General features: G+C 40.6%; 1 protein-coding gene across 3 annotated transcripts in view; it reads left to right on the forward strand.

Annotated features, from left to right (window-relative positions):
• The window catches only part of LOC126213039 (zinc finger protein 708-like), a 79,778-nt gene extending 54,613 nt beyond the window's left edge, over positions 1–25,165 (forward strand). For all 3 annotated transcript variants that reach the window (XM_049940610.1, XM_049940611.1, XM_049940612.1), the window contains one exon: positions 22,554–25,165. In XM_049940610.1, coding sequence (XP_049796567.1) covers positions 22,554–24,543 — 1,990 coding nt within the window. In that variant the 3' untranslated portion in view covers positions 24,544–25,165. The remainder of the gene's footprint in view (positions 1–22,553) is intronic.
• Positions 25,166–25,370: the final 205 nt, after the last annotated feature.

Genomic DNA, 25,370 nt, shown 5'->3' on the forward strand with positions numbered 1-25,370 from the left:
GTTATCCTTCCATTGCAGACTGTTCCATACCATGCACTTCAAGTTTACTGTAGCATGTCCTGGTCCCTGGTGGACTGAGGTGTGCAGGAATGTCATTCGCTTGTGGAGATGTGCTCTCCACATTTTGAACCATCATCCATATACATCTGTTTATATGGTTTGGCTTTGTCGGACACATTTATCTGAGTATCATTGTCTTTGCTATCCCCATTAACCATAGTATGGATTCTCCCACCAGCCATCTCACCTCCCTTTTTGTCAAGGATTTTACGAGCTGTTGCAGTTCTACATCAACTTATCTCCTTCAGCAGCGTCTTCAGTGTCGTTCCTATCGTTTCTTCTCGTGAAGCTTGTGCAGTGGCTTTCACTTTCCACTGCCAAAACCTTTTGTTTGAATATTTCTCGGTGAAATGAGTTTCTTACACCATCCTACATCTTGCGCCTTTTGTTCTTCCACTCGCTGAAACTAGAAAATTCCTGGGGCTCATGTCTGATATGAAACTTCCTTGGTCCTCCCATGTATTCTTACTTGGCTCTACATAGTACCTAGTTCCTTAGTGTCTTGCATCTCCTAAGTGCTACTTCCAGGTGAGTTGATGAGACTACCCTGCTCCGTTTTCTTTATCCCATGTCCATTCATAACTAGACTGTTGGTGTTTAGTTTATTCCTCTGCACCTCTGTCCATCATATGGTGTCTTAACACACTCCACTACCACGGAATACGTTTCGCTACTGGTGGCTTTTTCACTAGCCCAGTTGAGTGTCTGTGCAGAAGATGCTGAACTACTAGTCATACTGGCATGATGTCCTCCTCAGTGGATAGGCATGTTGTATCTCTCTCACGTGTGGCCACTCATCCTATTCCCTCATATTTGAAGACTCCCTTGCCTGCCAGTATGGGACATGCCATTCTTCTGTTACATCCCAGAGTTCACTTTTGGCTTTTGCTTTGGCAGCCTAACTTCACGGTACCTGCCACATTCGTGATGGTTGTGAACCCTTCACCTCCTTGGCTTCGTGTAGCAGCCCATGTTCATTGTGGACTTCATTTTCTTCACTTTTATAAGCAGGACCCACTGTAGGAAAAAATGGATAAATAGTATGGACTAACCTGTTATCAAGGTACAAAATTCGTTGCAATATTATGCTCTATGCGAATTGTACTTACTGACAGTATGGCCACCAGTTGATAACTCAAAAATTTTATCAGTATTATACACCATCACTTGACCCTTTGAGAAATGTAGTAGCCATCCTATTGAATATTTGTGACTGAAGTCCGCAATGTGTTTCGTTTTTATCTCTGATTTAAACATATTAACGTTTACATGTACCTCAAATCCCTCAGCAAAACGTTTCAAGTGTACATATGAATTGACAATGTGGCAAGAGCCAGGAGGTATTGCCACAACTTCCCCATTCCCTAGACGCAATTTATTATTAATTCAGTGACGTTAGCTATGCTTTTGTGTGTTTCCAGACCAGTTGATTCTGTACATCACTATTCCCTGCTCATCTATTGGAGGAAAGTAGTTTGCTTTCAATTTAGACCAATTAGCATTAGAGTGTACTTACATTGCAGCCTCAAATGATGTGGAGACTTGCATACTGATTGTTTTTATGCAATTTTCTGGAAAAATACCATGCAGAAATATCCTCAGAGGTATGAACTGAAGTTATGGTAGTGTCGAACATTGTACAACAGCTGGTTCCTATTGGTAAAATGACAACACAATCTTTCATGTGGCCTTAAATCACAAAGCGCTACATACCCTGAACAACATCTAAATTGACAGTTCCACGTTTCTTGGGTTTCCACACTGTCTCAGGCCATGTATCCTACATAAACATGCTGTAAAATATCGCGATTTTAAATTTTCTGACGAGTTTAAGCGGATCTATGTTTTTAATCCTTCTTTCCAGTACCACTGCTGTGGGCTGTTTCTTAAATATACAACCAAAGTTATTTCCTGTATTGTAAATATAAGCCTTTACCCATAGCGATGGCCTCCATGGTCATATTATGCCTTTTAGCTGCTTGTAATTACTTTTCGCATTTTTGGATGTTCTGTACTGCTTGAAATATATCAGGTCTCCTAGCTAATGAAACCAGTGGCTGACAGCCCAGCAAATGGAGGTATCATAAACAGAATTGGTCCACCAGATCTCTTTGGTATTGGTAGCAACCTATGCCTTTTAACTCATCGTTTCCTTCCTTCTTTCTGCCTCTAGGCTCGTTTTGCCGCTGTCACGAATTTTTTAAACATCACATAGGTTTTTCTTCTTGTTTAGTATGCAGTGAGCTGCATTCAGTATTTGCTTGAAGGTTAGTCCAGTACCCAATTTAAGTTCGAGCAAACATCGCCTTATCAACCACATATGCAGACATAGGTTGTCCTACATGAATATCCATCTCTTGACATACCTGCACAACCTCATCAATAAATATTTGGTCTGCAATATGGTGATCTTTGTTTGTAGTGTAGGCGATCATGTGCTCTTTGCGTACATTGTCCAAAGCATCAAAGCCCTTATCACCATAAGCTAGGTGCTATTTCAATTTTGTTCCAACTCCGCAGAAACTGTATCCAGAGATACAAACTTCTGATCGCAGATTCTTGAGAATGCCACCTCCAACTTTGTTGATACGTTTCCTAGTACTCATATCACACTACTGCATGGTTTGAGCTTTGCTTTTCGTATTACATAGCAAAATGCAAGTGTTCACCCAGCTGTAGTGCTTTGATGAGAAACTAAGCCATTTCATCAATGCCCTGTTCCCTCAACATCTTATGACCTGCTGTATGAGGAACATATTGGGTTCGAAGCGTTCCCATAATTCGTTTGTAACATCAATAGGTTTGTTTTTAATTCTGTGGTGAATAATGTGATTATACTTGAAATGATTTGTGGCTGTATGTTCAGGCATTTGCACATACGTTGAAGATTAAATTGCTTCTACATTCGGTTTCTAATTATCCAGTTCAACCATTTGGCAATAATAGTTTCCAAATGAGAGAATGTTGAATAGTGATTTATCCCACATCGTTCCAATTCTGCTTTGAAATGCCTATTGTAAAATTCACTTCCATCATATGCCTCAAGTCGGTTGGGCAGTCGATTTAGTCCTGTGTGCAACAATTATTCAGAATCCTCTGTGCCTGTGACCGTGTGTGCCTGTGACTGTGAGAATGTAGTTGAAACCATTATTTGATTGTAAGTAGTCCTGTGTATCTAAGAGATCAGCCTGCCATGCATAATCCATTCCTCGTATTATCAGGTATATTCTGCATGCAGGTCTGTAAAGCTCGTGAGCTACTATCTTCGCAATTACTCGACGATGCGTATTTTTCTAAGCTCAGGTAAGATCAATAACATTTTGTTCATGTAATCTGCAATCTCTTGCCTAACTGAAGCTGTAAACAGTTGTAATCGAGCTATGATTTCATTTAGTTACCATAATTTATATACTTCAGAGGCAGATTGTTTAGTCTTTCTTGCTGAACTTCGACTTTTATCTACACTATGTGGAGCTGCTACTGCTGCTGTAGTTACAGTCCTGTATTTGTCGCTCTATGAGACATCCATTCATCCTTTCGGGGTTTTACATGCGTTCGTCATACTTAATATTGCACCACGTGTTTTTATAGTTACAGAGTATATTTTTAACATTCGCCATTTTCAAAATTATTAACTGTAACAGCCTAGGCAATCTTCCAGATTCCTTGTTAACAATTCTTACTGCCTTCATGGTTAAACGTATTGTGTGCTTACCTAAGAAATATGGTTTCGCCCTGATGACCCCATATGTTCTGTCTTAACTCAGCATGCCTCCTCCTCCTCCTCCTCCTCCTCCTCCTCCTCCTCCTATTTCTGATTCTATCCGTAGTACATGACAGCTCTTTCAGCCTGTCAGTTACTGGCTTAAATATTACTAAGAGATAATGGTCTTGTTGCAGTTGACCTTACTTTCACCAAAGTAACTTCGGTCAAATTTCCAGTTTTTAACATTATACTTTCTCATCAACATTTTGGTGTAAACTAAGCCATTGCTGGCCGTTGTGGCCGAGCAGTTCTAGGTGTTTCAGTCTGGAACTGTGCGACCGCTACAGTCGCAGGTTCGAATCCTGCCTTCACCGTGAATGTTTGTGATGTCTTTAGGTTGGTTGGGTGTAAGTAGTTCTATGTTTTAGGGGACTGATGACCTCAGATGTTGAGTCCCATAGGGCTCAGAACCATTTGAACCATTTTTGAATTACGCCATTTTTGAGACAGTTTACAACTTAGGTTTACTTTGAGACAATTGGTGGTGATGGGCATGAAGGGCCTTAGCTATCACATCAATATTTCACACATACATTAGTTTTATACTGACTCCTTTAATTTTCTCGTTGACACACAGTTCATATTTCTGTATATGAACCTCCAACACCTCAAATTCATAACACCTCTCTTAACAAGACCTTCAGTTCCTTTAATTTAGTGTTGATTGCCTCCATTTTTTTGTCAAATGCGCGTGCCTTGCGTCCTCTTAATGAATGTGCAACACATCTGCAAATTTGTACATAGTGTACAATATACTGACACATGTGCATTTTGGTGCATTGCCTTTTTGAAGAATCTAGTTAAAGTTCTGTTTCTATTGACTCTCATTCAATTTACTAGTTTTATCTGTAACCAGCAAGCTATGCTGAGAGTTAATCCAGCAATCCTTACATATAACGAATTCATTGAGTAACATTTCTGTTCCTAGATGTGCTTCGAAAATATGCTTTAATTCAGATTGCCTGTTCGAAAGTTACAAGGTTGGTGCATTCCAGACCAACAGCTTTTGGATGCGTAAGTATGTCTCACTGAAATAAAATATATTGATTTGCATGCGGTGAGCAAAGCAGAAATATCTGCACATATCGTGATTTCCCACAGAGATGTTGCCAAATAAGAATGTGCTGTTTTGTTCTACTTTTTCAGGTGGTGAATATCACTGCCTGTTAGTCCCTCAATTCCGTGCAAAATCTCCTGCAGTAGCTGATATTTTAACTGAAACAGTATTTTTGAAAAATATGTACATGCTCTAAGTGGACTCCCACAGGATATGTCAACAGTGTAAAAATTTGATTATTTTCCACAGCATGAAGCCCCAATAACCAAAGCATTTCTAATATCAGGAAGTAATGATCCATTCGTCTCGTTCTTCTGGTTTATACCTTCATCATTGCAGGACCAGTCATTTAAAGACCCTTGGGGTGAGACTGTTTCTTTCGTCCACTTGGTCATGGTGGTAACTGTTTATTTACATTGAAATGGAGGGGTTTTATAAAGTATTAGTTACAGCTGGGCATATAAACAAACTTAAATACGATCATAATTCAGTGCCCACATCTGGTAATGTTGAATAATACATTGACACTTACCTCAGTGCACAGAATGCATCATGGAATAGAGCTATGGTAGTTTCTAATGAGGGGAGAGTTTGGCAAGCTATCGACAGTAAATTACTGCACAGTGTGTTGTAGAATTGGAGAATATGTGACTGCCATCTTTGCCAACACTCTAGCTCATCCTGTACTGCATTTCATTAAATGTTAAAAATCAGCTCCTGTAGATCTGTGCTCCCTCTGTTAAATATTTTAACTGTACCGACTGAATCCCCTACAGCGATGGTATGATCACTTTGTAACATCAGGGAACATCAGGGGAGAGCAAACTTTTCTGCGGAACAAGGATGAAATCTGCGTTGACACACTGCATGCTCAATGTCATTAATCCAAGGAGAATATCGTTGTTGTTGTTGTTGTTGTTGTTGTTGTTGTCTTCAGCCCAGAGAGTGGTTTGATGCTGCTCTCCATGCTACTCTATTCTGTGCAAGCTTCATCATTTCCAAGTTACTACTGCAACCTACATCCTTCTGAATCTGCTTAGTGTACTCATCTTTTGGTCTCCCTCTACGATTTTTTCCCTCCATACTGCCCTCCAGTACTAAATTGGTGATCCCTTGATGCTTCAGAATATGTCCTACCAACCGATCCCTTCTCTTAGACAAGTTGTGCCACAAATTTCTCTTCTCCCCAATTCTATTCAGTACCTCCTCATTAGTTACATGATCTACCCATTTAATCTTCAACCTTCTCCTGTAGCATTCTACCTATGTAATCTTCGACCTCCTGTAGCACCACAATTCGAAAGCTTCTATTCTTTTCTTGTCCTAACTATGTATCGTCCACGTTTCACAACCATACATAGCTACACTCCATACAAATACCCCAATAAAAAAATATTTTAACAAGATTGCGATCAAGACTGTTTTAAATTTTAATTTCAACGCTCAGAATCGCCTGATTTAATTAGACTACATTCCATTATCCTCGTTTTGCTTTTGTTGTTCATCTTATAGCCTCCTTTTAAGACACCGTGTGTTCCGTTCAACTGCTCTTACAGGTTCTTTGCTGTCTCTGACAAAATTACAGTCTCGTCGCATCGGCAAACCTCAAAGTTTTTATTTCTTCACCATAGATTCTAATTCCTATTTCAAATTTTTCTTTAGTTTCCTTTACTGCTTGCTGTCTCACTCCCTTCCCAACCACTGCTTCCCTTTCACGCCCCTCGACTCTTAAAACTGCAATCTGGTTTCTGTACAAATTGTAAATGGCCTTTTGCTCCCTGGATTTGACCCCTGCCACCTTCAGAATTTGAAAGAAAGTATTCCAGTCAACATTGTCAAAAGCTTTCTCTAAGTCTACAAATGCCTTTCCTTAATGTGTCTTCGAAGGTAAGTCGTAGGGTCAGTATTGCGTCACGTGTTCCAACATATTAATGGAATCCAAATTCATTTTCCCTTAGGTCGGCATCCACCAGTTTTTCCGTTGGTCTGTAAGGAATTCGTGTTCGTATTTTGCAGCTGTGACTTATTAAACTGACGGTTTGGTAATTTTCACACGTCATCAACACTTGCTTTCTTTGAGATTGGAACTATAATATTCTTAAAGTGGTTTGAGGGTATTTCGTCTGTCTCATACATCTTGCTCACCAGATGGTACAGTTTTGTCAGGGCTGGCTCTCCCAAGGCTATCAGTAGTTCTAATGGAATTTTGTCTACTCCTGGGGCCTTGCTCCGACTTAAATCTGTCAGTGCTCAATCAAACTCTTAACACAGTATCATATCTCCCATTTCATCTTCATCTGCATCCACTTCCATTTCCATAATATTGTCAAGTACATCGCCCTTATATAGACCCTCTGTATATTCCTTCCACCTTTCTGCTTTCCCTTCTTTGCTTAGAACTCGGTTTCCATCTGAGCTCTTGATATTCATACAAGTGGTTCTCTTTTCTCCAAAGGTCTCTTTAATTTTCCTGTAGGCAGTATCTATCTTACCCCTAGTGATATATGCGTCTACATTGTTATATTTGTATTTTAGCCATCCCTGCTTAGCCATTTTGCACTTCCTGTCGATCTCATTTTTGAGACATTTGTATTCCTTCTTGCCTGCATGATTTACAACATTTTTATATTTTCTCCTTTCATCAGTTAAATTTAATATCTCTTCTGTTACCCAAAGATTTCTACTAGCCCTCAACTCTTTACCTACTTGATCCTCTGCTGCCTTCACTATTCCATCTCTCAAATCTACCCATTCTTCTTCTACTGTATTTCTTTCCCCCATTCCTGTCAATTGTTCCCTTATGCTCTCCCTGAAACTCTGTACAACCTCTGGTTTAGTCAGTTTATCCAGGTCCCATCTCCTTAAATTCCCACCTTTTTGCAGCTTCTTCAGTTTTAATCTACAGTTCATAACCAATAGATTTTGGTCAGAGTCCACATCTGCCCCTGGAAATGTCTTACAATTTAAAATCTAGTTCCAAAATCTCTACCTTACCATTACATGATCAATCGGAAAGCTTCCAGAGTCTCCAGGCCTCTTCCAAGTATACAACCTTCTTTCATGACTCTTAAACCACGTGTTAGCTATGATTAAGTTAAGCTCTGTGCAAAATTCTACCAGGTGGCTTCCTCTTTCATTCCTTTTCCCCATTCCATATTCATCTACTACATTTCCTTCTCTTCGTTTTCCTATTATCGAGTTCCAGTCCTCCACACCTATTTAATTTTCGTCTCCCTTCACTATGTGAATAATTTTTTTTATCTCATCATACATTCCTTCAATCTCGTCATCTGCGGAGCTAGTTAGCATATAAACTTGTACTACTGTGGAAGGTGTGGGTTTCGTGTCTATTTTGGCTACAACAACGTGTTCACTATGCTGTTTGTAGTAACTTACCCACGATGCTATTTTTTATTCGTTAGTAAACCTACTCCTGCATTACCCCTATTTGATTTTGTATTTATAACCCTTTATTCACCTGACCCAAAACCTTGTTCCTCATGCCACGGAACTTCACTAGTTCCCACTATATCTAGCTTTAACCTATCCATTTCCCTTTTTAAATTACCTAACGTACCTGCACAACATTGCACACTCCAATATGTGGAACGCCAGTCTTGTTTCTCCTGATAACAATGTCCTCCTGAATAGTCCCCTCCCAGAGATCCGAATGGGCACTATTTTACCTCCGAAATATTTTACTCAAGTGGACGCCATCATCATTTAACCATACAGTAAAGCTGCATGCCCTCAGGAAAAATTACAACTGTAGTTTCCCCTTGCTTTCAGCCATTCACAGTGCCAGCATAGCAATGCCATTTTGGTTAATGTTACAAGGCCTGATCAGTCAATCATTCAGACTGCAATTACTGAAAAGGCTGCTGCCCCTCTTCAGGAACCACACGTTTGTCTGACCTCTCAACAGATAACCCTCTGTTGTGGTTGCACCTATGGTATGGCTATCTGTACCGCTGAGGCACACAAGCCTCCCAACCAACGGCAAGGTCCATGGTTCATTGGGGGGGGGATATTACTTTGTCATCACTAAATTGATGGTTATCAAGTAATACCACTTATTAGAACTCCCTTTTCGATATTACACTGACACTAACATGCTTACACCCAATGGTATTCAAACAGTAGGTTTGGTTGAACAGCATTATGTTGACACCAGATGCCTGCTGCTACGACTTCACCTTTCCCGCAAGGAAAGCACATAGTGTTAGTTAGAAGCTTATTTGCTCATTTTCTCTGTTCATCAGCGTCAGCATTAATACTTAAACTGGCTCACAACAGGGACTTCTGATGCATGACTTGACATCCTTATCATTTGTTGTTTGTCACAAGAGAGCAAATTATTTATCAATTGATGTAAGTATATTTTCGTGACATCTACTGTCATTATAGTTATAATTGTAATATTGTTGTTGTTATTTAGCTTCAAACCCTGTATTTTGTGCGCATTTGTGTATTTATCAGGCACATTTATACGCTTTAGTAACTGTGTAGTGCATAGAACCACTGTCTGCATTGAATCATTCGTTTTGTGTTACTTGCAGCACTTAGATCGCCCAATCCAGTGGTAGCTCTCATAGTAGCAGCAGTAGCACATCAGAATACTGTGGGCTGACACATGTTTCCATTAGAAGCGACTTATTTTAAATTTTGTCAATGCTCCTTACCTTCAACTCCTATTTTTCGCATATGTCTGTGTATCTACCATACCAACTCTGGTATGGACAGATATAGTAATTGCTGTGTTCAGATGTGAATCAAGTTGGTGATTCTTCGCTCACAGCTCCAGGCAGTGTTGTACACCAATTGGTCCACTGCTGCAGTCATATTGGGTACTGTCCACACTCAGATTGACCTCTCACTTGTGGTTGAGTGGAAAGTCATTCAAGCGTGTGGGAGGCAGTGGAAGAATTTCCATGTTGCTGATCGAAGAGCCTGCTCTGTTCGTCTGATGAACAGATTTGGGAGCTGTCTATGGCTGATGGAATCCATGAGCCAAATGAAGTCGTGTGCCATGTTCCAAAGGAAGCCTCTCAGTGTGCAAGACTGAGCATTCACAGAGGGTAGTATTACTGGTACTTGGAATCTCCGATGTTAGGTGTGTAATGGCGCCATTTAGAGATAAGACTGCATAGGAGGGGAAGGAATCCAATGTGCATTCTGTGTGCATACTGGCTGGAGTCTTTACAGATTAGAAATGGGTGCTTCTGAATGCCATGAAAACCATGGCATAGCCAGCTGTAAGTGGTGACTCACGTTGGTGGTAACAATACAGATTGCTTTCCATGAGTAATGAGACCAATGTCTTTCTAACACAATGGTACACCACAGTGTGTTGTAACCTGCTGGGCTAAGTGGATGGGGGTGTTAGTTTCAAAACGCTCTTTGTCTCATTCAGTTGCAAGCTGCCGGAGAGTCAGGATGTGCGTTTCTGTCAACCCCGTTTTGAGTTTATGTAACTCGGCACAATGGATCATTCTGTACAGGAATGGTACGCTATCAAATTTTACGTTAAACTTAGGAAGTCCGCCACCAAAATGTTTCCATTAGTTCAGCATGACTTTGGGGATGATTGCTTGTCCAAATCGCAACTTTTCCGATGGCACAAGTTGTTTATGGAGGGCCGAAAGGAGATCACCGACGAACCTCGCAGTGAATGGCCATCAACCGCATGAGTCGACGAAAATGTGACGCTTGTGCGCGATTGTTTGAACTCTGACAGACAGCTGAGCCTTCAATTGATAGCACAAACTTTAAACATGTCAAAAACAACCTTTTTCCGCATTGTGACCAAAGATATGAACATGAGAAAGATGTGTGCCAAACTTGTCCCAAAAGTGTTGACCGAAGAATACAAGCACGCTGCCAAGAAATGTTGGAAATGTGTGAAAATGATCCTCATTTTTTAAAATCAGTTATCACTGCTAAAGAGTCGTGGATTTTTGAGTACGTCCCTGAGACAAAAAGGCAGAGTTCAGAGTGGCACACCCTATCGTCGCCCCGTCCCAAGAAGGCATGCATGAGCAAGTCCAGGATCAAAATCATGCACATTGCCTTCTTGGACGTCAAGGGCATTGTCCACCACGAATTCCTACCTACTGGGACTACAGTGAACTCAGCTTTCTACTTGGAAGTGCTCAAAAGACTGAAAAGGAGGGTCTCGTGCTGCCGAAGTGACAGCAAGAATAAGTGGAAAGTTCACCACGACAACACACAGTCACAGTGCCTTCATTGTAAAAGATTTCCTTGCCAGGACCAAGACCCCATTGGTACCTCAGCCTCCCTACAGTCCTGACCTGGCTCCTGCTGACTTTTTTTGTTTCCTTGGTTAAAAGGAGTCATGAAAGGAAAACACTGGGACACGATTGAAAGCATCCAGGCCCATGTTACATCAGCTCTAAAGAAATTGCAGGATGCCTTCCAGGCATGGAAACACCGCCTCCAGAAGTGTATTGACGCAAGAGGGTGCTATTTTGAATTTTTTTATTTGTACGAATATATTAAATAAATGATTTTTTTATGAATTTGGTCGTATTTCTTATGAAACGCAACTTAAATGTGTCACATTGCAATGAAATAGGTTCTGTCTGGTTTCAGCGCCTAGCTAATAAAGACTGCCATTCTTGCCTGAGAGATGAAGGTGGAGCTCACCATAATGGGCTAAACTGAACGTGGTTATTTCGTACAGAGTGGAGTGAAGGTCTGAATCAGAGTCCCAGACAGTTCTGCAACTGGGTAGGTTGCAGATTCCTCAACCTGCGCCAAAAGGTGGTGGATTTACAGGTTCTGCTAAATGGGTCAGGAGTAAACTACGCAAAGAAAGCAGTTCCACGAGTATAGGGGATGTGTAGAGGAGACTGGGCTTTTCTAGGTGAGAGGGTCTCAGGTAAGTGCAGAAAGGGCTTCAGTTTCAAAGGCTGAAGTAGAACACCCAAGGAGGGTAGATACAACCACAATAAGTATTGTAGTTGTAAATTGTGGTAGCTGCATTATAAAAGGAACAGAGCTCAAAGCGGTAACAAAAAGCACTGAATCTCAAATCCTTGTAGGTATTGAAATACGTTCAGCTGAAATTTTTCAAGAGACCTAACCATGTTCACAAAGAATGGATGAAATTCAGTTGGTGTAATGTTCATTGCTGTTCGAAGTAGTTTACCTTGTAATGAAACTTAAGTAGATATTCCTGTGAGGTAGTACAGATAGCAATCAATTAAAAGTTCCAGGCTGAGAGGCTATAGTCTATCTGTAATTCGTTGCTAACTGCGGGCAACATCTTTGGAGGTGAGTCAACGATGGCTGCCAGGCCATGGATTTCCCTTTTATATAGAGGGCACCAACGTAAGTCACGTGGGGCCGACTGTAAGTCTGTCTCTGACTAACGTCATTATTCTCGATTTAATGTAATAGATCGTCACATCATTGGTGCAAAGTTGACTGCCATATCCTGCCTGACTTTAAGCCGTCCTCTTTTGTGCTGAAATCATTGTGGTGTTCCTGAATCTCTATAGCTTCCCTATACATATGTGCATAATAATCGATGTCCTGGCTAGCACGTTTTTCTCATTAAATTTTATTTCATGGTCGACATCTTTAAAAACATGTTCTGCTACAACTGATCTGTCGATATATTCCAGTCGACACTGCCTTTTGTGTTCGGTTTAGCGGGTATTAACACTTCTTATCGTTGTTCCAATATAAACCTTCACACAGCCACACGGAATTGTATACACCTCAGGAGTTGCTATGAGGTGTAGTGCATCTTTCGCCGATCTTAAACACTAAAACTTGGTCACTAAAATTCTTCCGGATTTGAGGCCGCATTGTCAACTATAAAATTCCGACGTTTCGGCGACTGGTGCAAGACACCTTCGTCAGACACCCTGAGGAAGGCGTCTTGCAACAGCCGCTGAAACGTCAGAATTTTATAGTTGACAATGCGGCCTTAACCCCAGAAGAATTTTTTGACTGTGACAAGGGCCGTGAAAGCCTACGTTTACACTCACTAATCGTTTTCGTAGGTCTAAAGATTGTTATAACTTGAAACTTTGCCAGAACTTTCCCAATACTGTCCGTAATATTGCAAATAAATGGAAGAAAAACTCTTCCAGCTGACAGTTGTTCTTGCTGAAAGTTGTCACACGCTTTTCTTCTGGGATGAAGTGCTTGATCTATCTCGTTGTCAGCGTATCCATTTTTCTTAACAACCGTTCGCAAATGATTTAGATCATCTTGCAAGTAAACTGGCTGACAGATATTATTAGTTGTGTCCACCAGTGTTTTAATGACGCCTCTCTTCTGCCTGGGATGATGGTTCGAATCCTTATGGAGGTAATGGTCAGTGTGTGTGTGTGTGTGTGTGTGTGTGTGTGTGTGTGTGTTTCTCTTTTATACACTTTATGCCCTAGACTGCAATCTGCCCGTTTAATTACTGATACATCCAAAAAATGTAGTTGTCCACTTCTCTCTTCCTCCGTAGTAAATTGTATATTTCGATTAATACTATCCAAATACACCGTGAATACATACAACTAGTTCTAAGTTCTAGGGGACTAATGACCTCAGCAGTTGAGTCCCATACTGCTCAGAGCCATTTGAACCATTTTGAATTCTAATCAAGAATAACTGTCTGTTACTTCAGGCGTTGGTATCCTAAATGCAGTGGAGCAGCTTAAGAAAGGCAATGCCTCTGGTCCAAATTGTACACCATTCAGGTTCCTTTTAGAATATGCTGATGCAATAGATCGATAATTAAGTCATATACAACTCTTCATCTGCAGAAAGATCGGTACGCGAAGACAGGAAAGTTGTGCAAATTACTCCAGAACCCAAGAAAGGAAATGGGAGTAATCCGATGAAACGCAGACCCGTTCCAGTAACATCGCTTTGCAGTAGGATACTGGAAAACATAATCTGTTTGAACATTATGAATTACCTGGAAGATGTCATTTGTTGACAAATAGCCAACACATATTCGGAAAACATAATTCTTGTGAAATACAACAAGCTCTTTATTCTCGCTAAGTAATAGTTCATATGGACAGATGACATTAGATTGATTCCATTTTTTTTGTTTTTCAAAAGGCTTTTGGCTCAATTCCTCACAAGTGACTTCCAATTACATTGTGTGCCCCTGGAGTAGTAGTAGTGCACTGATTCGTGATTTTGTGCCAGAAAGGTCACAGTTCGTAATAACTGATAGAAAGTAATTGAAGTAATATCTGACGTTTCCCAAGTGTGTGTTATAGGCCCTGTCTTGTCCCTGATGTACATACACGATGTAGGAGACAATCTGAGCAGCCCTCTTAGATTAGGCGGTCATTTACGTTATTGTAAAGTCATCAGATGATCAAAACGAAGTGTGAAGTGAGAAAGATATCTGTATGATGTGAAAAATAGCAATTGACATTAATTAATGAAAAGTATGAAGTCAACCACATGAGTACTGAAAGGAATGTGCTAAATTTCGTTCACACGATAAATAATACAAACCTAAAAGCTGTGAGCTCAACTGAATACATAGGAATTACAATACGAATACGCAGCTCCCGCCCGCGCGCGCCCGCCTCCCCCCCCCCAGCCCCCGCCCGGCCGCCCCCCCCCCCAGCCACCGCCCGGCCGCCCCCCCCCCAGCCACCGCCCGGCCGCCCCCCCCCCCAGCCCCCGCCCGGCCGCCCCCCCCAGCCCCCGCCCGCCCCCCCCCCCCCCCCAGCTACAGCGTTCACACACTTTATTCAACATGTAAACTTCACCACAGATATTGAGATTTAGGTTATGACATGTTCGATATGCCTGCCATCATTGCCGATGATGTGGCTCAGCCAAATAGCAAAATTCTGCTATACCCACTGAAGTGTCAGAACATCATTGTCGTCGATGACCACATGAATGTCGCTTTTCAGCTCAGCAGTGGTTTGGGATTACTGTTGTACACCTTGTCTTTAATATAGCCACACAAAAAGGACTTGGATCTGTTCAGATCCGGATAAGGGATTTTTCAGAATTGTAGGAATTTTTTAATTTTTTTTTTCAGTTAAATTTTTGTAATTTTGATTGCTAAGAACTGATACACTAATAAAAAAAATTAGTTTAGCTCGCCACTGCAGAATAATACTGCAGCAATAAAACGCAAAAGAGGGAATATCACCAAAATAAATCTTTCGTTGCAAAGAAAATGAGCCATTCACATAAACAGAATAAATGCACACACAGGCATCTGCTGACAGCGCTGTTAAAGATTCTACAATATTTTCTAACAATGAACTTTCAATATATCTGATTCCTGGGCACATTTTGATGAGTGAAGTCACAACTGATTTCATTTCTACATGACGTGGTGAAATATCTCGAATGTTGGTTTCAGAGGCACTACTTTTGAAGTAAATTTCCTTTTATGTAAGATGATCATGCATGTCAGAATGTGTGATGATTTTCTTAAATCATGGAGCATTATATTCACATTCAAGACTTAACGCTGACCACCAGCAAATGTGAAAAAATTTTGGGCCCAGAGGACAAGCCATTTATGCCTTATAATTTAAATTTTGGTGACACACTAGCATTTGCTATATGTTGAAAAGGTAATACAAAAAATGACGAAGTTTCGAGTTTAGTCTTTCATAATTATTATAGTTTGTTCATTGATGACACATTATGCAATAATGCTGGCAAAAAATATAGTTGCCTTTCAAAAACAAGAGCGAAGTTCTTGAGTGATTTCACATGTAACTGGCTTTACTATGGGAGAAGTCGAAGTGCTCTACAAAACACACATCCAGCCACGTAACCCACAAAGTATCTGGTGCACATCAGTGAAATTTACAATCGTCCTTGTCAGAAATATAAAGCTGCTAAAATTGAAACTGGTGCCCTCAGAAAAACAGCAAAAACTGTTAGTAAGTCAATATACTTACTTACTTATCGCGAATGGACCCAGAAGGATCACGCAACGCTTTCTGACGTCGTTTCTTCCATACTTCTTTCATTCGTTCTCCATGTTTTCTTTTTCTTTCTTCTGTCCATTTTGTTCCTGGTCTCTTTAGTGCTTCCTTCTCCGACAATATAATCCGCTTTTCTACCTTATTTCTAAAAGTTTTTCTATCTTTGACATCTTTAAGTTCAATATTTGCTTTTTGTAAATATAATTTTACTTGGCTAATCCATGGTGTTGTTGATTTGTCAATATTATATATGAAAACTTAACTTTCCTTGTAGTTGACTGATGCATAGTAATTTAAACAATTAACTTCTTTCGCTTGTGTGTTTGCACAGCTTAACATTCATTTTGTTATTGGCTGACATCACATTTCCTATGCTCTGAATATCTGCTGTCATCGACTGGCGAGATCATGTGACACAAGCTATGCTTGGCCCACAAAAGCACGTCACAATCTTCCAGTGCTTTAGAAGCTACTGTGATGTAATTGTTGGAATTCGTGTTCATACTTTCGTCATACGAAAATATGTAGTGGACATGTTGCCACACATCAAAGATCTTTCATAAATGCTTTGATTTTTGCTAGGTTGAGATTCCTAAACTGCCAGAAAGTTCTATACAATCTTATAAACCCATAACCATTCAAGGGATTGATGAGTTTTACAGCTCCTATGGTAACGATATCTTTCAAGATGAAAAAATGTACTTCCACCCACTAAAACGTTTTTCACCCTGGAAAGCGCGTTTCTAACTGGGAAATCTGGGAATTTTTCTTTTCTGAACATACACCCAGTTAAAAAGGTTTAAGGCTTCCGTATGAAATGAAATGCCTATTGAGAAGAGACGCCTTGCATGGGTGGTACAGTTGTTTTATCAGAACAGCAGCACTGCATTGCAAGAATATAATTGACATAAATGGCCGAGAAGAGCTCCATGTCAATAAATACGGTGAAGAATACAAGCAAGAAATTTGAAGAAATAGGTGAATTGAGTGGTACAGCAGATTCCCATAGCGGTCATTCAAGTTGCTTTTAGCTGACCATGCAACAGATGCCTCAAATTCTCCATTAAGTGTTATAGTTGTCACAGGATCTCTCTCTCTCTCTCTCTCTCTCTCTCTCTCTCACACACACACACTCACACACACTGCCTCTTACCGTGCCTCCCCCAGTCAACAGTTCAAAAGATTTTGTGGCACATTTCACACTAGTATCTCTATAAGGCTCAGAATTTGCTGCTAAAGAAGCCCCAGGATAGGCCACAACGCTGTGACTTTGTCTTTATTTTTGGCATGCCTGGAAAAGAGTGACTTTTGGCTGGGGAATATTCTTTGGAAGTACAAGGCATATTTTACTCTGCATGGGGCCATGAGTGCACAGAACTATTACATATGGGGTTGTCCTCCCAAATCTTGTGCAGGAACATCCACTGCACTCAGCTTATGTGACAGTGTGGTGTGATTTCACAAGCCCCTTCATTCTGAGTCACCGTTCCTTGTAGGTGACAGGTCAAGCACCTCTTAGGTGTACAGAGACATCTGAACTTTATAAGGACCTTGTTATGTAACTTGATTCAAGCATTTCAAGACCACAAGTGTCTGCACCATTATTTTGATGTGAGATGGGGTGGCATGATATGTCAGTTGTCGACTGATCTATTGGTTTCATGAAATCTTTGGTATCACCCGCATTATATCTAGGCAGTTTAAAATATGTGGCCTTAGAGATCCCCTGACCTAAGTTCATGCGACATGTGCATGTTGGGATATTGCATAAACTAACAATTACTTGTAGTTACTTTCTGATGTCAAGTAATGCATGTGTCTTGAAAGTACCCAACTGAGTGAAACTTTTGTCACAGATATCACATTTGTGAGGTCCCCTTCCCATTGATTGGGAAGATTTATTGGGGATGTATCCAGATATTCCTGATCAGAAAGATATCATATGATGACAATCAATCTGATTACACTGGATATGCTGTAGGCAACTGTTAACCATGTCATGTCATGGATACAGCATGTTGCAGAGTCAGTAGACCATTTTGAACACGTAACTTCTGATCATATCCTAATAAATGTACCAGAACCACCATTATCATCGCTCTGATCGTTTCTCCTCTTTTCCTACATTACGATGTTACAGCATCCTACAAAGTATAGAGTGCACACTGCAGCACCCAAACATCAGACAATTTTCCCCTCAATAAATTCATAATAAAATTGCTATGACATCTTGCAGAGATACCACACTCATTCTATGATTGCTACTCAGCAGAGGTTTTTATCAACAGCTTGTGTTTATTGTTGTTATTACAGTGTAACAGTTATCGTGTCTTCTGTTAGTGTCTTTTACAATATGCAGTGTGTGCCACGTCTGTAATCATTAAAACCTGCCTGAATGGACATGCTATTCTCCATGAGTTCTGTCTGCAGCTCATGGTCTAGTAGCTAGCATTGCTGCTTCTGGATCATGGGGTCCCGGGTTCGATTCGTGGCCAGGTTGGGGACTTTCTCTGCCTGGTGACTGGGTGTTTGTGTTGTCATCATCATGATCATCATCATCATCATCATCGTCGTCATCATCATCCGTGACATTGGCTACAATGGACTATGTAAAAAAAATAGACTGTAAAATTGGTGATACAAATTCACAACAGGGCCTTGGTGGTGGCAGTGGTGGTGGTGGTGGTGGTGGTGGTGGTGGTGGTGATAACAGAGGACATAGTCATATCACCATGATTACTTCTATGGGAGGGGAAACGATTTCAAATGGAGAAATGCACAACCCAAGCAATGTTTGTGCTAGACAATATAACATTGCTTTGCAGATTTCTGCCCTGTTACTCAGTGGTATTGTGATGGGTAGAAATCGAGATACTGAACAACAAATCAGGTGTACTTTTCCCTTGAGGAATTTTAGATGGGATTCAACAGTGTGGGAACAATCTTGATAATATAAAAATGTTCAAAAGAACATACCTTCTTTGCATGATATTGATGTTTCTGAGATAAAAGCTTTTTATAGGCTTGCTTGCATTAACAGCAGTCTCCAACCCTGACATCAAATGCATTGATAATATTTCCTTAGTAGATGGAAGCAGATGTTATATTTTCATGGCAATGTATCAAACGACCCGCCAGGGTACCCAAGAGCACTAATATGCTGCTTCCTGGATTCGGGTAGGTACAGCGACCCTGGATCGAATCCACACAGCGGATTAACGATGAAGGGCCGGTGTGCCAGCCAGCCTGGAAGGGGTTTTTAGGCGGTTTTCCTCATCCTAATAGGTGAATACCGGGCTAGTCCCCACGTTTCACCTCAGTTACACAACTGGCAAACATTTGCAGACATTCGCACTTTCCCATGAATTACACTGGATGCAGACAGTTGGGGTGTATAAAATCCGGCAGTTGGATAGAGGGTACCGGTATAGATATATAGAATGTAAGAAATGGTATTTGTTCATGATGACAGCTCTTTGGTTTGAGAATCGAGAGATCAAAGGAAGGAATAAAGTAGAGGTAACAGCTTTAGTGCCAAAATCTCTAACAAATGTGGTGTGAGCCATCAGCACTGTTACTGTCCAGGCTGTAGTATGTGTGTTGATAAAATACATGTGCACTTCCATTATCACTGCATGAACAGTTTATGGATGTGCCTGCCACAAAAAATGTTGTGCAGTAAATATTAAGGATATGACGCAAGTACCCAGTACCTACACAATGGTTGCATGGAGGTCCCTAAAACAATTGATAAGTAATTAACATCAAACTTTATTTATTGTTGAATTTTTCCACAAATTCTCTTACTTATCCTGGTTTGCTTATGGTTCACTGGCATAGCATAAAATTTTAATTGTAAGTCTTATATCTAGTACTTTGAGAAAATGAAAGCTATTTGTCTGAAACCTTACTTGCATATTTTTTGATTTCTTTCTTAATTATTAACATTCAGATGCTTTTCTTCCATATGTATGAAAATACATGTTGTAACTAATTGAGTTTTAAAAAAGTTACAATATCTAGTTATACAGTTGTCAACTTCTAGAATCTGACACACACCATGATACCAGTTACGTTAAAAAAATCGTGTGATTCTAATTAAGAGTTTAAAAACACTCGAAATTTACCAGATATCATGCCACGCAAAACTATATCCCCAACAAAACGCAAAAAAGTCAAAAGTTGCAGAGCAAAAGATAACACTGGGTATGCATGCCTTCAGTAGTTCATACTCTTTCATGTCCATCATGATGCACATACTGGGGACCTGAAAGACATCACAGTTCTGTTCTGTGGGAAAGGGTTTAACTGCAGTTGGAATAATGGGACCCAGATACTCAGCTCATGCATCAGCTGTTACCACTGCCACACAATATGTGGTGTCAGCTAGCAGTGTCGTATGGGTGATGAAGTGGCCATTTATGTGTGTGCCCTTCAGTCAATGGTGTTCTGCAATGCCAGATGAGCAGATGTTAGGAAGATGTAAAAATTTTCAAAAAGGCTCAGTGCAAATATACTGGAAAATTTACAACTACACTCCTGGAAATTGAAATAAGAACACCGTGAATTCATTGTCCCAGGAAGGGGAAACTTTATTGACACATTCCTGGGGTCAGATACATCACATGATCACACTGACAGAACTACAGGCACATAGACACAGGCAACAGAGCATGCACAATGTCGTCACTAGTACAGTGTATATCCACCTTTCGCAGCAATGCAGGCTGCTATTCTCCCATGGAGACGATTGTAGAGATGCTGGATGTAGTCCTGTGGAATGGCTTGCCATGCCATTTCCACCTGGCGCCTCGGTTGGACCAGCGTTCGTGCTGGACGTGCAGACCGCGTGAGACGCAGCTTCATCCACTCCCAAACATGCTCAATGGGGGACAGATCCGGAGATCTTGCTGGCCAGGGTAGTTGACTTACACCTTCTAGAGCACGTTGGGTGGCACGGGATGCATGCGGACGTGCATTGTCCTGTTGGAACAGCAAGTTCCCTTGCCGGTCTAGGAATGGTAGAACGATGGGTTCGATGACGGTTTGGATGTACCGTGCACTATTCAGTGTCCCCTCGACGATCACCAGTGGTGTACGGCCAGTGTAGGAGATCACTCCCCACACCATGATGCCGGGTGTTGGCCCTGTGTGCCTCGGTCGTATGCAGTCCTGATTGTGGCGCTCACCTGCACGGCGCCAAACACGCATACGACCATCATTGGCACCAAGGAAGAAGCGACTCTCATCGCTGAAGACGACACGTCTCCATTCGTCCCTCCATTCTCGCCTGTCGCAACACCACTGGAGGCGGGCTGCATGATGTTGGGGCGTGAGCGGAAGACGGCCTAACGGTGTGCGGGACTGTAGCCCAGCTTCATGGAGACGGTTGCGAATGGTCCTCGCCGATACCCCAGGAGCAACAGTGTCCCTAATTTACTGGGAAGTGGCGGTGCGGTCCCCTACGGCACTGCGTAGGATCCTACGGTCTTGGCGTGCATCTGTGCCTCGCTGCGGTCCGGTCCCAGGTCGACGGGCACGTGCACCTTCCGCCGACCACTGGCGACAACATCGATGTACTGTGGAGACCTCACGCCCCACATGTTGAGCAATTCGGTGGTACGTCCGCCCGGCCTCCCGCATGCCCACTATACGCCCTCGCTCAAAGTCCGTCAACTGCACATATGGTTTACGTCCACGCTGTCGCGGCATGCTACCAGTGTTAAAGACTGCGATGGAGCTCCATATGCCACGGCAAACTGGCTGACACTGACGGCGGCGGGGCACAAATGCTGCGCAGCTAGCGCCATTCGGCGGCCAACACCGCGGTTCCTGGTGTGTCCGCTGTGCCGTGCGTGTGATCATTGCTTGTACAGCCCTCTCGCAGTGTCCGGAGCAAGTATGGTGGGTCTGACACACCGGTGTCAATGTGTTCTTTTTTCCATTTCCAGGAGTGTATTTCCATCTTTTCAGACAGTATTTCCATTTGTGCAAGGCTTCTTACAAGTTGCAGTGCCGAAAACACAGTCTTAGATTAAAACCATCTGCAAGTGTGTCATTCACTTTCATTCATCAGTATGCAGAGTGTTCCCTTGATTGATGTGACATTGATTCTTGTTCATGAACAATCATTATTCACCTGATTAACATCCGTTCTAGATACCTAACAAAATGTTGAAGCTTGCACTAGTTCTTTAGTCATTGGGAAACAAAAAAAAATCTGTTAATTAGGTGAAATAAATTTATCATTTCCAAAGCTGAAAGTGTTTGCGAAGCAGAAAAAGATAATGGGAGAAGAACATTTAAAAGTTATCTCTCTTAATCAAATCTTAAATGCCTTGAATGTAAGAATTTTTTTTGATACATTTAATAAATTGGTGTAAACTGTTAACTTGTAGTACTGTATTTTGAAAAGATAGTAACGCATGAAAGTGAATTATATTAACTCTCTCTTAAAATTTCAAATGAAATCAGCAGTGACTCACATTCATCATTATTGAATTTCCTGTGGTTAATTTCGTTTTAAACCACTTTTACCTCATCAGTTCTTTCCTTCTGGAGGAATATAGTAATTTTAAATCATTAACAGTTACTAAATATGCAATTTCTTATGCACTTTAATGACTTGTGGCCTATAGTACTGCATTTATCGACACTCAAATATTGTTTCTTTGTTGTACATATATCAACATTTAACATTCTTGTCTTCACTCTTCAGATTGACTCAGACTACTGGTGGGAGCTGTGGCATAACATGTGAAGAAATTTGTCACCATGGGCTGGTCCAGGATGATTCGGTGATAGACGAGGAGAAGTCAGCACATGAGTTTGGTACAGAAAATGTCACTATTGATAAGGAATACTCAGTTGCCACCCAATATGACTGTAGTAAGAGGGAAAAGGAATTACATCTATATATCTGTGATTTCTGCCAACAGAACTTTCCTTCAAAATACAGACTCATAATGCATGTGTTTATGCACATTGATGGCATGCAGCCACCTTTGTATGTTTGTAAGTGGTGTGGTGAGGTATTTCACAGTAAGGTTAGTTTGAAAACACATTTGAGAATGAGAGAGAATTATCATGTCTTAACTGCTGGCCACCATGAAAAATATGACTATAGTGATGAGCATCAAAGCAGTATCTTCTTGGATAGTGAGCCAGAAGTTTCTTTTACAGAACACATTGAACAGTCTTCATATAAGGAAACTTGGAAAATTTCAAAGAAGGCCTCTAATGATATGTGTAACAGACACATGACAAATGATGCAGAGAAAACAAGTGCCTATGGAATTTTATCTACAGCTGTTAATCTCAGTGCCCAGGCTGATCTATATATTGCAAACAGAACCAACAAATGTGGTATTTGTGCCAAATGGTTTGCAAGGTCTGGCGATCAGGAGACACTGTCATTAATTCACACTGGAATTAAACCTCACAAATGTGAAATTTGTGGGAAATCTTTTACTTTGTTACGCAGTCTCAAGAAGCATTCATTAAATCACACTGGAAAGAAACCTCACAAATGTGAGATTTGTGGAAAATGTTTTGCTAGATCAGATTGTCTCAAGACTCATGAATTAATTCACACTGGAAAGAAACCTCACAAATGTGAGATTTGTGGAAAATGTTTTGCTAGATCACATTGTCTCAAGATTCATGAATTAATTCACACTGGAAAGAAACCTCACAAATGTGAGATTTGTGGAAAATGTTTTGCTACATCAGGTTGTCTCAAGACTCATGTATTAATTCACACTGGAAATAAATCTCACAAATGTGAGATTTGTGGAAAATGTTTCTCTACATCACGTTATCTCAAGACTCATGTATTAATTCACACTGGAAATAAACCTTACAAATGTGAGATTTGTGGGAAATGTTTTGCTACATCAGGTTATCTCAAGACTCATGAATTAATTCACACTGGAAAGAAACCTCACAAATGTGAGATTTGTGCAAAATGTTTTGCTACATCACGTTGTCTCAAGACTCATGTTTTAATTCACACTGGAAATAAGTCTCACAAATGTGAGATTTGTGGAAAATGTTTTACTACATCGGGTTATCTCAAGACTCATGTACTATTTCACACTGGACAGAAACCCTACAAATGTGAGATTTGTGGGAAATGTTTTGCTACATCAGGTTCTCTTAAGACACATGTATTAATTCACACTGGAAAGAAACCCTACAAATGTGAGATTTGTGGAAAATGTTTTACTACATCGGGTTATCTCAAGACTCATGAATTAATTCACACTGGACAGAAACCCTACAAATGTGAGATTTGTGGGAAATGTTTTGCTACATCAGGTTCTCTTAAGACACATGTATTAATTCACACTGGAAAGAAACCCTACAAATGTGAGATTTGTGGGAAATGTTTTGCTACATCAGGTTATCTCAAGACTCATGTACTATTTCACACTGGACAGAAACCCTACAAATGTGAGATTTGTGGAGAATGTTTTGCTACATCAGGTTCTCTTAAGACACATGTATTAATTCACACTGGAAAGAAACCCTACAAATGTGAGATTTGTGGGAAATGTTTTGCTACATCAGGTTATCTCACGAATCACACACTAGTTCACACTGGAAAGAAACCTCACAAATGTGTGAAATGTGTGAAATCTTTTGCTAGGTCAGGGAATCTCAAGAGGCATGTATTAATTCACACTGGAAAGGAACCTCACAACTGAGATTTGTGGGTAATCTGTTGCTACGTCAAACTATCTTAAAAGACAAACATTACTTCACACTGGAAAGTGTGATCTGTGGGAAATCCTTCGCTAGGTCAGGCACTCTCAAGAGGCATATAACAATTCACACTGGAAAGAAACTTCACATCTAGAAAAGACCTCACAAATGTGATATTTGTGGCAAATCATTTACTACATCAGGTGATCTCAAGACACATGCATTAGTCCACATGGGAAGGGGACCTCACAAATGTGATATCTGTGACAAAAGTTTCACTCAGTTGGGTACTTTCAAGACACATGCATTACTTCACATCAGAAAGTAACTACAAGTAATTGTTAGTTTATGCAAACAGATATTCCTGGTTGGTGCCCTAAAGGCCTATAAAATAATGAATGTAGTAGGGGGACAATAAATTGTAACGCCTGTGAAATAACATTGAAGTGTTGCAGAATTGTGAAAACAGTGCAATAATCTGTACTATATTGAGGTAAGAGATAATGTGAAATATAAAAATCGCTATCTGCAGCTTGAGATGTTAAGAAATTGTATTACTAAATACTCCAGAAACATTAATCAAATGTGTTTTGTCATTAACACTGTCAATAGTTATAATTACCACGCAATATTCAGTATAAGGCCAAGGAAATGTGATGACTTGCTGCTTATTATTCCAAACATGGTCATTATATAGTACTTGTAACTCTGCATTTGAGAAAGTGACAGCAAAAATATATTCATGGCACTTCCTTCACTCAGGTTCATAAACTCAACACTGGAGATCCATGACTATGGCAATTATTTTACTCAGGTATTTTTCCTCAAG

Source organism: Schistocerca nitens, chromosome 11 (assembly GCF_023898315.1).
Source record: "Schistocerca nitens isolate TAMUIC-IGC-003100 chromosome 11, iqSchNite1.1, whole genome shotgun sequence".
Classification (NCBI taxonomy): domain Eukaryota; kingdom Metazoa; phylum Arthropoda; class Insecta; order Orthoptera; family Acrididae; genus Schistocerca; species Schistocerca nitens.